This window comes from Asterias rubens, chromosome 1 (genome assembly GCF_902459465.1).
Source record: "Asterias rubens chromosome 1, eAstRub1.3, whole genome shotgun sequence".
Lineage (NCBI taxonomy): Eukaryota > Metazoa > Echinodermata > Asteroidea > Forcipulatida > Asteriidae > Asterias > Asterias rubens.
Window position 1 is genome coordinate 28,328,877 of NC_047062.1, and position 13,748 is coordinate 28,342,624.

The 13,748-nt window shown below is 39.3% G+C and overlaps 1 protein-coding gene across 1 annotated transcript; it reads left to right on the forward strand.

Annotated features, from left to right (window-relative positions):
* Positions 1 to 1,611, forward strand: LOC117292211 (uncharacterized protein K02A2.6-like). Its single transcript, XM_033774213.1, has 2 exons — positions 1 to 541; positions 698 to 1,611. Exons 1-2 carry the CDS (start codon positions 1 to 3, stop codon positions 1,609 to 1,611), a joined length of 1,455 nt encoding a protein of 484 aa, XP_033630104.1.
* Positions 1,612 to 13,748: the final 12,137 nt, after the last annotated feature.

The window sequence follows — 13,748 nt, forward strand, 5'->3', positions numbered from 1 at the left end:
ATGGTGTTTCACCAGACCCAAAGAAGGTCCAAGCAATCCAAAACGTTCCAGAACGCTGGCGAGGTTCGCAGTAATCTGGGATTAGTCACGTACTGCGGTCGCTTTATCCCTGATTTAGCAACGATCTCTGCGCCCTTACGCGAAGTGACTAAAGATGCAGCACCCTGGTCATGGGGAACTGAACAACAACAAGCTCTCGTGCAGACTCGTAAACGTGTTGCACAATGCTGTACTATGGCCTACTTTGATCCAGCTAAGAAAACAGAGATCTTAGTTGATGCCAGTCCAGTCGGTCTCGCTGGAATCCTCGCCCAACACAACGCCAGTGGTGAACTTTCGATCGTAGCACTCGCAAGTAGATCACTCACGCCAGTGGAACAACGCTACTCGCAGACTGAGCGTGAAGCATTGGCAATTACATGGGCCATACTCCACTTCCATCTGTACGTTTATGGTGGATTGTTTACGGTTATGACGGATCACAAACCGCTGGTGACATTGTTCAACAACCCGAACAATCAAGCACCAGCAAGGATTGAGCGTTGGGTGCTCAAGTTTCAAGAGTACCAATACACTGTTGAGTATCAAGTTTAACCCAGCTGACTACATGTCGCGTCATCCACTACCGTCCTCGCAAGGTCCCAGTCGAGAAGAAAAACTCGCGGAACAGCACGTCAACTTCATCTCACAACCACAGTACCCAAGACTGTCAAGATCGACGACATTCGCACCGCAACGCAACAAGACGACATACTCCAGCACTGCATCAACGCACTGGTCACTGGAAATTGGGACATAGCCCTTAAACGACCAAACGCACAGCAAAAAAGTGACCCGCTTTGGAGTCTGTACAAGATACGCACTGAGCTAACAACGACGACTAATCGTGATATCTTGCTCCGTGGCACACGCATCGTCATTCCTCACGCTTTGACTCAAACTATCATTGACATCGCGCACGAAGGACACCAGGGAATCACCAAAACCAAACAACTCCTACGCGAAAAAGTATGGTTCCCTGAAAGCGATCGTCTCGTTGAAAAAACCATCCGTGATTGCCTCATGTGCCAGGCCACAGCTATGGATAACACCAGAGCTCCACTTCAAATGTCACCGCTCCCCAAAGGACCCTGGCTGGAGGTTAGTGTTGATTTCTGTGACCTCCCCACTGGAGAACATATCTTAGTTGTTACCGACGACTCCAGTCGATATCCTGCAATTGAAATTGTCACATCAACTTCCGCTCGAGCCGCCATTCCGAAGCTCGATCGCATATTCGCTGCCTTCGGCGTGCCTCAAGTCGTACGTACTGACATCGGCCCACCTTTCAATAGCAGCGAATTTGAAAACTTCAGTGACTACCTAGGATTTCGACATCGCAAAGTTACACCCCGTTGGCCACGCGCGAACGGAGAAGTTGAACGCTTAATGAGAACTCTGAAGAAAACTTATCGCACATCCATCGTTGACTGCAAACCATGGAAACAATCCATGTACCAATTCTTACGCAACTACCGCGCCACACCTCATGCTACGACTGGTATCCCACCGGCTACTCTTCTCTTCGGTCGACCAATCCAGACACGCCTTCCTCAGACTACACAACAATGACTAACAATGCCAAATTGCACCGCAAAGACAAAACACGGAAAGCTGCAATGAAAGCGTACGTTGACAAACGCGAACATGCAAAGCAGCCAAACATAAAGGAGGGTGATTGTGTGCTCATCCGCCGTGATGGTATGATCACCAAAGGCCAGACCCCATACCACATGAAACCCTACACAGTGATCAAAACTAAAGGATCAATGATCACAGCACAACGCAAACAACACCGGATCACTCGCACTGTCTCGCGCTTCAAACGCATTAACAAACAGCCTCGCATTGAATCACATGAGTCAGATGAGTGAATTGCCAGACACACCTACACAGCCGCACGCACCACCAGTGCCACGTAGAAACCCACCCAGAGAACGCAACCCACCAACCCGCTTCAAGGACTATGCATGTACATTGAAATAACTCAAAAGGACATAACTCTAACCAATCAACTGTCATTTACAAGTTAAAAGTTAAAAGTTGTAAGTTAAAATTGTTTTCAAGTGTTTAAACAAAATACATATTTGGAGTGATAGTGCAGCTGCTAAGGTTAACAATTGTGCACTTTGTGGTAAAAGCATGAAATTTGCTATGATGGTTGGTATTGGGCTAATAATCAATTTTAGACTTGGACCCATCTTGGGTCTCTCCTATTTGGGGGCGGAGCCTCATTTGCATAAAAAGGGGGGTCTTTGATATTAATATTGGGCACAATCATACTTAGAATAAATTTTTTGTTGTTCTTTTGACCAGAAATATAAACTTGAAAATCATAATTATAAGTTAAAACATAAATTAGTAAAAAAAAATGCCCTTTTGTGGGCGGAGTTTCAATATTTCTAAAAGTGGGCGTTTTTAAAACAAAGTGTTATCTTTAGTGAACTATTAGTGTTTTTTAATTGTTTTTTTAAGCTGATTTATGTTATTTGAATAGAAATACTATAAAAGAATACATTTTTTCCATGAGTTTAAATAGTTTCTTTATTTATCCCCTCTTTTGTGGGCGGGGCCAGAGTAGTAAACGAGGGTTCGCTAAATTACACATGTGTAATACAGCCAAGAATGCAGAAGCAGTCAACAATCTCATCAACAATACAGGAATAAAAGTATGTCCTGGGCCGGCAAAATCTGATACTCTGTCATAGTTATGACATCAATACATGTACTGTAAAATCGTCGGTTATGTATACTATGGCTATGGCAAACTCAAGCTCTCAAATCACTCCATTATACCCGCACCTGTATAAGAATACTCAACATTAAGGCATCACTGCTGGTTCGATTTGTTTAGCACCCAATCGTTTACTCTCAAGAGGGAGCAAAGAAGTGCTGTGAGTAAATTGTAAACGCTGTTACTGCAAACAACTATGTAGTGCATACTGAAAATGTAGAAATTTTGTAATTAAATGTCTATACATGTATTTACACGGTTTTGCATGTATCAGTATAACAATCAAGGGGCTAGAATGGCATGTTTTATTTTATCCCCACTTTAAAAAAATGTGACTCCCCCCACAAAAGGGGCAGGAATAAAGACAGTTATTAATTTTTAAATAACTATTTTACTGTTATTATGTATTTTAGTCGAAAAGCTAAAAGAATGAGCAGAGAAATGTAAATTTAGTCAAAATTAACATTATGTTACATTTTTTACCCCCCACTTTCTTAAAAATACGACTCCGCCCACTAAGGGGCAGAATTCAAGACAGTAATTAATTTTTAAATAATTATTAAATTGTTTTTATGTATTTTAGTCTAAAAAAAAATGAGCAGAGAAAAGCAAATTTAGTTAAAATTAACATTATTACATTTTTTACCCCCCTTCTTTCTTAAAAATATGACTCCGCCCACAAAATGGGCAGAATTCAAGACAGTTATTAATTTTCAAATAATTATTGAACTGTTATCATGTATTTTAGTCTAAAAAAATGAGCAGAATTGTTTTTCATGTATTTTAGTCTAAAAAAAATGAGCAGAGAAAAGCAAATTTAGTTAAAATTAACATTATTACATTTTTTACCCCCCCTTCTTTCTTAAAAATATGACTCCGCCCACAAAATGGGCAGAATTCAAGACAGTTATTAATTTTCAAATAATTATTGAACTGTTATCATGTATTTTAGTCTAAAAAAATGAGCAGAATTGTTTTTCATGTATTTTAGTCTAAAAAAAAATGAGCAGAGAAAAGCAAATTTAGTTAAAATTAACATTATTACATTTTTTACCCCCCTTCTTTCTTAAAAATATGACTCCGCCCACAAAATGGGCAGAATTCAAGACAGTTATTAATTTTCAAATAATTATTGAACTGTTATCATGTATTTTAGTCTAAAAAAATGAGCAGAATTGTTTTTCAAATAGTCAAAACTGACATATTAAATTTGTTACCCCCCACTTTCTTAAAACGTAGCCCCACCCCTAAAATGGGTGAGATCCAAGATGGGTCCAAGTCTTAAAATGATCTTTAGGGTGTATGTAACATCTGTAGGAAGTTTCATGCTTTTACCACAAAGTGCACAATTTGTCCACATATGGGCCTTAGCAGCTGGACTATGACCTCAAGCAAAATGTATCCTCTCATGTGACTGTGCAAGCTTATACATTTTTGGAAGTTCAAAAGAAATGTTTAAGAGAAAAACTCACTTGTCAAATAACAAGACACATACCAAGTAAATTTCCTTCATTTATTGTTTAATGTCATGGGCTCAATTCAAGGTGAAGAGGGATGTAGTTTTCATGCATCGTATTACTTTATCACAGGCGCTCCATACTTTATGTTAAGGTCAGAGGTAAAGTAAATAAACAAACAGTTCTATCATGCAACCAAAGTACTGGTGTCTGTCACTGCATTGATACTTAAGTTCATCGATCATCATCCAAGCTTAAACATTACAAACAGAACTATTGAAGGGATGCTATCCATGGTTGTAGACAATAACCAGAGAGACTGGGATATCTTTTTGCCATATGTCATGATGGCTTATAGATCTGCTGATCACGAAACAAACGGCTACACACCCAATGAGATGAAGATGGGAAGAGAGGCAACACTGCCGCTCATACTCATTGAGAGACCGAAAGATGACCAGCAAGAAAATCAAACTGAATATGTCGCTCGTCGCCAGGAATGTGTGGAGCAAGTCCATCAATATGCACGAGAACACCTTCAAATTGCAAGTGACAGACAGAAACTCAACTATGACCACAAAGCAGATCATGGGGGATACAGCAGAGGAGATGTAGTATAAACGAAAACGAGGTCATTTTCCCAAGTTTCAATTACCGTGGAATGGACATAATGTGGTAACAACGTGTATAAGTGACGTCACCTATCGAGTTCAGAAAGGAGCAAAGGGGAAGCCAAGAATTGTACACTACAACAGACTGAAACCTTACACTGGAGAGAATGTGCCAACGTGGTATCATGACATAAAAATGCAAGAACTCCAGCAACGGTGAATGGAAGTGAAGATGGTACAGAATGACGGCAAGATGCTCGTGGAAATCGACATCAAGATAAAGAAACCATGGAGACGACGGCGAAGACAAATAAATATAAGTCTTGGCAGAGAAACAAGTTGGACGAAAATGAAGAAGATAATCTACAGAGAGATGATGAACTGGACAAAGAAAATTGCAAGATATGGAGACAGATAAAAAGAAAATACAAGGCCTTTGATGATGCAAAAGAAGTTTTTAAAAGATGGAAATACACGTAAACAAAGAGAGATGAACTCGAGAATAAAGGGCTGGAGTTGAAAGAGCCCACAGAGGATAAATCAAGGTTATTGTAAAGATTAGGACGACTGCAAAGGCAAAGGAGGAAACAGAGCATAAAGGAGACGCCAAGACGGCAGCAAAGATGATTAATATCAAGTGAAAATACTGGTCTTCGACAATAATTACCAAATCAAGTGAAAATACTGGTCTTCGACAATTTTCTTGCCCCTAGAACTTCATAGGCCTCTCGCCTTTGTAGATAGCGCCCTCAAGTGATCATTATTTTTACTCGCATCTATCATTTTCCCGTTTTAAAGCCTTCGTCTAATTCTGCAGTTTTTAGCCCCAATATCCTTGTTTTTTCCCTTGGATCAAGCACAATCTGTGAGTTTTTCATTCCGTCTTATTATAAATCATTCCTTGTCTAGCTCGCTCGATTTATTAGGGTTTTCAGGCTAGTTTACTTTCCTTAAAACTGTTGTTGCCAAAATCGGCTACATGTGCGCTTTACATGTACTTTTTTACCATGTGTGCATTGCGAAGGCACAACACGTTCAACGTTTGTCCGGAAACTGGGCAAATCTTATGTTTGGTAGTTCAGCATGGATTTAGGGTCTTTTTGTGACTTTACCCATTCTATGTCAGCTTTTTAATATTTTAAGGCTTCCTTCACGTTATGCTTTATATGTATGTTTTATTCTTGTTTATTACAGTTTCACACTGGTTCCAATAAAGAAACAAATCACAGTCTGACAGTGGAATAGTGTTTAGCCTCTGACTAATTTCGTCACGTACTCGATCGACTTAGTGAGGTCAGAAGAACAATAATTACCAAATGTGCCCAGTTTAAAAATAGACCATGGATGGTATATCTCCATAGACCATGGAGGAAGAATTAGGAGGTAGACTGGTTCATCACAACCTGTACACCATTGTGTGAAGCGATAGAAGAAGAAAGGCAGGTTGTTCCCCATTAATTTACTACAACTATTTTCATTCCACATACCACCACCAGTGGCCCAAGGTCCCTTGCGGTCATCACCAATGCTCGTGCATGCGCGAAAGTGTTTTTCGGGCAAAAACACGCCCATGTTATGTTAAATGCCCACGTTCGTCCTAGGAAAAAAAAATACGCGTACCGGTTCCAGATGGAGCGCTTCCGACAAATTGCACCAGACGCAGCAGGAATAGGCACCCTTGTACCACAATTTCTGTAGACCATCTGAATAAGGAAGCCCATCGCTTATTTAAGTCTGTATTAGCACCAGCAACATGGAAATCATATGCAAGCAGTCTAGACTCCTTCATAACATTTAGGCATTTACTAATTTGGGATCAGTGTGGCCAGCTTCAGGGCAAGACTTAATATTATATATTTCAAACATGTCATTATCAGGGTACTCATCCGCGACAATAACTGCGCACATGTCTGCTATAGCATTCGTGCGCACATGTCTGCTATAGCATTCGCGCACTAAGCCAATGGATGGAAAAACCCATCAGATAATTTTATAATTAAGAAGATTATGGAGGGATGAAGGCGAGATAACCCAAATAAGGATACTATCCTATCACGTATAATATACTTAAGCAATATTGACAAGAGTGCTGCCATCCCTATGTAAATCACACTATGAACACATGTTATGGAGAGCAGCATTTATACATTGGCATTTTTCTGGTTTGTATTACGGGTAGGGGAATTCACATTTTCTGCAGCAAGCAAAATACTCTGTTTGAGTTTCTGGCAGTTTTAGAGATAAGGATGAACAGGGGCAGGGCTAGCAGCCACGAGAAATATAAATAAGATAGCTCACAAGTTTTGTAGAGAAGAAATAACATCAAACGTTCATATTATCAACCACTCAAGTGTCCTTAATAGAACAAAATTAAGAGTAGAAGATAAGCCCATATACAAATGGGACGGCACTCATCCTTTTAATATTGTATATGTTGCTGTACAAAAGGATTATAAATTTCATGTATTTGTATAAATACCTGACGAATAAACCATTCAATTCAATTCAAGTCAATCAGAATTTGGCTACCACGTTTTCAGACAAACGCTATCACAAGCATTAATATTCTTCAAATTCAGAAGAAAATACTGTAATAAGGATAGTTACAATAATAATCATAATAATAATAAGATAAATAAAGAAATATGAATTAAACCCCAGTTATTTGTAACAAAAAGGGGAGGGGGATTTAGCAAGTTGCTCGCATTGCATGACAAGCAACTTGTTTGGTGGTTTGTAAAAACTGACTTAAATTATGATAAATATAAATAATTAGCTTGAATTCATAGTTTCTTTCAGGTAGACTCCTGTGAGAAATGCTTCGGCAGACGCTCGGAGCAGGTGATGTATTATCTATAAATGTACTGTACTTATAACAAGAGACAATAATTAAGGTGTCAGCCATTAAATCTCATAATGCATGCTTGTTTTTATTGCCTGGTCCCTTTGGCTTCACCGGTGATAGACACCGGGTGGAGTCAGTGCTTTGGAGTAGATACTTTCGAAGCCGTTTATTGGGATGCAATGTTTTGTAAGTCCGCGGCGAACGTATTTGAATTTATTTTATTTGAATTGAATAAGTCTTTGATTCCTGGTAGACATTAGGAAGTTCCTCAAGTATTATCACTGGAGGAAAAGAATTGTGTGTAGTGGCATTTTGTCCACTTTTGTTGTAACCTTTTTAGTTGGCTGACTCCTTTATTATTGAAATGTTTTGTGTTTAACAAAAGAGTACATTTTAGAGAAATAAATTTTGACCCTGTCCGTGCTAGACAGCGAACAACAAATGCTTTGTGTCATGAGTCTTTCATTATTTTTCCGGGATAACCACGCTTTTATGTTTTGCTTTGCTATACGTTTGTGTACAAGGTCAAAGTTCATACGTTAATTACATACGTTTGTCATATTAACATTAACTTAAAAATACATTTTAAGGATAGATCTGTCACTTGGGGTCAAATTTGTGAAAATTTCAAAAAAGGAAAATGTTTGCCTTATTTGAAATTTTTACCTTAAAACGAGTCGTTAGACCCCACATGAAGGTGGTATTTTAATTAATTTCTTTTCTCAAAAACTGCGTGGGTATATTTGCCTTTCAAAAAGTTGTTTGAAACCAATTTATGCACCAATGAGGATGGGGAGTGCAAAAACAATGGATGTACTCAAAATGTACCCTTTTCAAGATAATCACACCTTTACACTTCGTTTTGTTATACATTTGTGTACAAGGTCAAAGTTTATACGTTAATTACATAGGTTTGTAGTGTCAACATAAAGTTAAAAAATACATTTTATGGATTGATCTATCAAATGTGATTAAATTTGATACAAATTTTGAAAATATTGATTTTTGACCGTTTTTTACCTTTTGACCCCAAAATGACCTTAAAATTCAAAATCAAGCTGGGCATCCACCCTAATTGTCTTCTCGAGCCCATGATCCATACATCTAGCATGGATGCCAGCCATTAACAAACTATGCCGTCGGTTTTTTTTCTAGAGCAATTTTAAAGTTTGGCTGGTCTACTAATATATAAAATGCACGCACACGATCGACCCGATGCACTGTGTACAGAGCTTCGGTACGTGGTGTGACGTCACACACAGCGTATGAATGGTTCGTGGGCCACCGGCTTTTGCCGAAACTGAGTCTTTCTGGGTCATAGTACGCAGCGCGAATTTGTGTTTTTTTTGCATGAAGGAAAAGGTTTTATTGAATACTACTAAAAAATCAGTCCTTATTTTACATTGCTTGAACAAAAATAGCAATATTGGCTGTATCAATAATCCATTCACACCGATCTTTCAAAGGGGGAACCCGGGACAATTTTCCTTCTGGGCCGGTAGTATATCATTCCTTTTTGTTTTTCATTGATGTTTCATTCATTTCAAATATTCCATGGCAACCGGCTCAAATGAAATGATTGATGAGGTTTTGTATACATCGGGTCCAGATGATCAAATGGAACTATAGTCAAATGCAGAGAAGGAAAAAGTGCCAGTTTATCATCGTTACGTGTAAGAAAATGGTCCACAATTTAAACAGCTTTTCGGCTGGCCTACACCGGTCATCTGTGCTTTTGTAAAACCTGGGGTCACTGAGAATTTGACCTAAATCCAAGAACTCGCCAGTTATGTGTCAGAGCAGTATTTAAAAGTCACTAGCTTCTTTTGTTCGAGTCCCACACATTTATCTATGTAATAAATTAACATAATGTATTAGTTGACCCCGGGGTCATTCATGTATGATTACACGGCATTGGCAGCTCCGTGTTTGTCGTGGAGGAAAAATCGTAAGAAAATATGAAATGTTCACGATTATGAATGCTAAAGACGAACAAGTAAGCCGCAGGTATACTAATCTGCTATCTAGATGGCAATTAACTAATGACTTTATGTCAAAATACACCAGCTAGACGTGCCCTCTCTGCGGACGGTCTGGTGTTGCGATAAACTCCGTCAGTTCATGGAGGTAGAATTGGTCAGTTCTACGTGTGCTTCGTCTGCTGCATGCAGGCAATTGGACCATGTCCGGGTGTGAAGGCACTAGGGGAAACTAGAGCATGATACATACAACCAACGTTTGCAACTGAGCAAGTCATGGATCCCAAACCATTGTAACTGTCAGTGTCACAAAGTGGTGAGTGGAGAGAATCTTGTTTATACTGATCGAATCTGTATAGAATTAGAAAACGTATAAGTCATAAGTAGTCATTTTTTGTCATGTTTGTGAACACCTAATTTGCCCTGAACTGAACTATACTTCAAAACTTGTTATTATGTAGGTAGACCTCCTTCTTCCTGCTAATAGCAGTGCTATTTCATCATGTGAAGCAAAATTTTCTTGTGTCTCACTATGGAAGGGCAGCTCGTAAAAGTATTGCCTCACCAAAATCCACTTCGCATTCAAAGGAAGTATGAGCCTACTCCTTGGGTTTGTTTCGGCAGCGGAACGAACATAGTTCATCATAGGAGTAGTATGAGCCCAGCTTAATGTGAGGTTGGATTTGTCTGACTCGAGTCACCAACACTTCAATGCACACAGAAGCATATCCCTTGATTTGAAAATGGCTCATTGGCTGACATTTCTTGTTTTTAACTGACATTTTCCTTCTGTGCACAAGCAATTAACACTTGTTTGCAATTGCTATAGTTGGGTTGATTGATGATCGTGACCCTCGATGGTCAACGGTTTAATATTAATAATCAAAACAGATGTACATATTTTACATTAAGCTTGATGCAGAAAAAGTTTAGCACAATGAGAGCCAATATAATCACTGAACTTATTTTTTGGTTTGTATTTATGTCATTCTTCTTTCCAGGAAAGGAGTCTGCCTTTAGAGAACTGCTACATGAACACCTTGGAGTACTGATACTTTTTAAGCCTCGTCTTGTCAGATGAATGGGCAATTAAGGAATGGACTTCTTGATTCAAGTGACAGAATCAAGATTCAAGCGTATATAATTGTGGAAGAGATATTTTGCTGTTTTGCAGAGGAAGTCTCAATCGAAAAGGAAAAGAGTGAACATCATATTAACTGTCAATCAAGAAAGACATATGTGAAGAAGTGTACTCTACATTTTGCTGCAAAGTTCCACCACTGTATCACAATTTATTGTCGACATGTATGATGATACCATACCAATACAGAGATTGACTTTCAAGATGAGTTTACATAGCTTTTTCAACCCTGAGGGAACTGTGTGCATACTCTTAGCAACTGATGCTTTTGGAATGGGGTTGATGTTTATCATTATTTTGAACACCAATATGAAAATGTACAACTAAGTGGAAGAGTTGGGCGAGATGAGCAACATGGTCTTTCAATTGCCATAAACTATCTAAGACACAGAGAATCAGATGAAAACTGCATTGCACCCCACAATGTAAAAGAGTGGTTGTAGGCTCAGCCGCTCACACAAGTACAATAGTACAAACAGTGATGTGAATAACTGCTGTGATAACTTACTGTGCACTTTAAAGGCTGCTGTGGGAAAGCCTGTGATGGGCGACTATAGTGGTACGAACTACGACTGATGTCGAAATCGTTGCTTAGTCGAGTTGCAACTGCCATTATTCACCTACTCCGTAAATCGAGCCACCACAACAACTAAAATAGTTGCGACTATTCCTGTTTGCTGAAAAGAATTGTGTCGCTCACAGTCACGACTTTTCACGACAACATAATTTACCTACGAAACACAACCAGACATCAGTAAGCCTGGGCCACCAGTGTAAGTTACTACTCGACTAGTCACACTTCAAAAAGTCATGACTACCACACTAGTCACGACTTGTCACTGGTGTCACTGACTGTGTTTCGTAAGTAAATTATGTTGCCATGAATAGTCGTGAGCGATACAGGAGACAGTTCACCAAACAGGAAGTTGTTACTATTTTTGTATTACTCTTGGCAGCACGATTGTTCAATTAGGAACAAAAAAAAAGTAGTCGCAACACGACTATAGTGATTTTAATAATCTCGACTGTGCGACAAGTGTGACAGTGTGTCGCACTAGTCGCCCAGCCCTAGACATAAAGTGACACAATCCTTAAATCCTTTCAGCGTGAGTTTTACTATATTGCAACAATCCGCCGCAATTTGGGCATTAACGATTTGTGACTACATGTGTTGAAGTCGCAACTATTTTGGGCACGAATAGTTGAGAAGCAAATGTCACAAGTCGCCCAGGCTTTAATTGTGTGGTATTTCTTGTTATAGCCTGTTCTCAAACGTGATCATTTTAATAACCACTGTTCTGTGAAAAATTTGTGTTGGCCTTTATTTAGAAATAATTTTAATTAAACTGTATCAATTGTATTTAGACACAATAGACCATGTGAACTTTGTTTTACAATAAGTGTGACCTTGTGCATTTGTTTGTGAATTCTGGCAGGCAAGATACGCTATGATACTACACTGGTCCTATGGGAAAGTTGACATTTTGTGTCATAATTTCCTCATAAATCCAAGAGTTATGAAAGTAAAAGCTGGACAAGTTTTGAGATGTGCCCCCTTTCATCATATCATGACAGGGATTAGACAGTGCAATCTCCATAAAATATAAGATTTTATGTTTTATTCCATTAGGCTGTGTACAAATCATGCCTGCAGGAAGTCCAGGCTCTGGAATATGTAAACATGTAATGTCACAGGTCACATCGTCTATACATCATTGTTAACTATAACATACTGACTATTATGTATTCATGTGATTGTGACACAATTAGTAGCCCTAATACATGTGCAAAGTCGATGCGTCGATGCATGAACGACAATAGACCCTTCCCACGAAATATGTAAATTGCACATAGCGCGTGCGCACTAACGCTTTGGTTGGCAAAATGAGGGGAAATCGCGCTGTTTTGTACACGGCTAACGGGTGCGGACGAACACGGGGTTTGCGCGTCTGCTTAGTGCACAAGTCTATGGTGTTTGCCAACCAACAGGGTCTGTACGCATGCGTGAATGTAATTAGCATATTATTTCATGGGAAGGGTCCATTAAATTGTACATGTACAGTGAATAGTGTTTGCTGTAGTAAAACTTCTATATACGGTAGTATCATGGAGGTTTATACCTCCATCCATGGGAGTATAATATATGCACTGCGGGTAGTTCGTCTGTCTGTGGTTCATGTGATCTGCCCACGACAAATCATTCAGGGAAGTATGAAACCATGAAACAAACATGACACGTAACGACGATGCAAGCATTTTGTTTCTTCCTCTTTAGTCAAACATTTTGTAGTCAGCTATACTTCTTCAGAATAACGACAATAATTATTATTTGGTTTTCTGGGAAAAGGAGATGTAGAATTTAAATCCCTGCATTTCGTTCGTTTTGTATGACCAGGCAAAGCATACTATCACTCGTTCGTCCCGTACCCGTATAATACGTCCGACCGTTGCCCGACTTCATGCTGCTGGGTGCTGCCATGTTGTTCACATATTGAATATGCATTACACAACCTTGACAACGGCCTTATTTACATAACACGGCAACGGCCACAGTGCACGCAGCGCTGCAAGATTGCCAAGACTATACGCCTCTCTTAATATTTATGCATGAGATACGTCACAATGCTAACTCAAAACGAGGCGATGGGCACAACCACTGCAAGTGATGGGGGAAGTGCGCCCATAGCCTCATTTTGGGTAAGAATTATGACGTCATGCATAAATATTAATACGCCTCTCTTAATACTTATGCATGACGTCATAATTCTAACCCAAAATAAGGCTATGGGCGCACGTTCCCCCATCACTTGTCGTGGCTGCGCCCATCGCCTCGTTTTGAGTAAGCACTGTGACGTACCTCATGCATAAATATTAAGAGAGGCGTATAGGACTCTTTCTCTGTACACAGAGACAGAGTCCTAACTATTAAGTCCCGTTTCCTG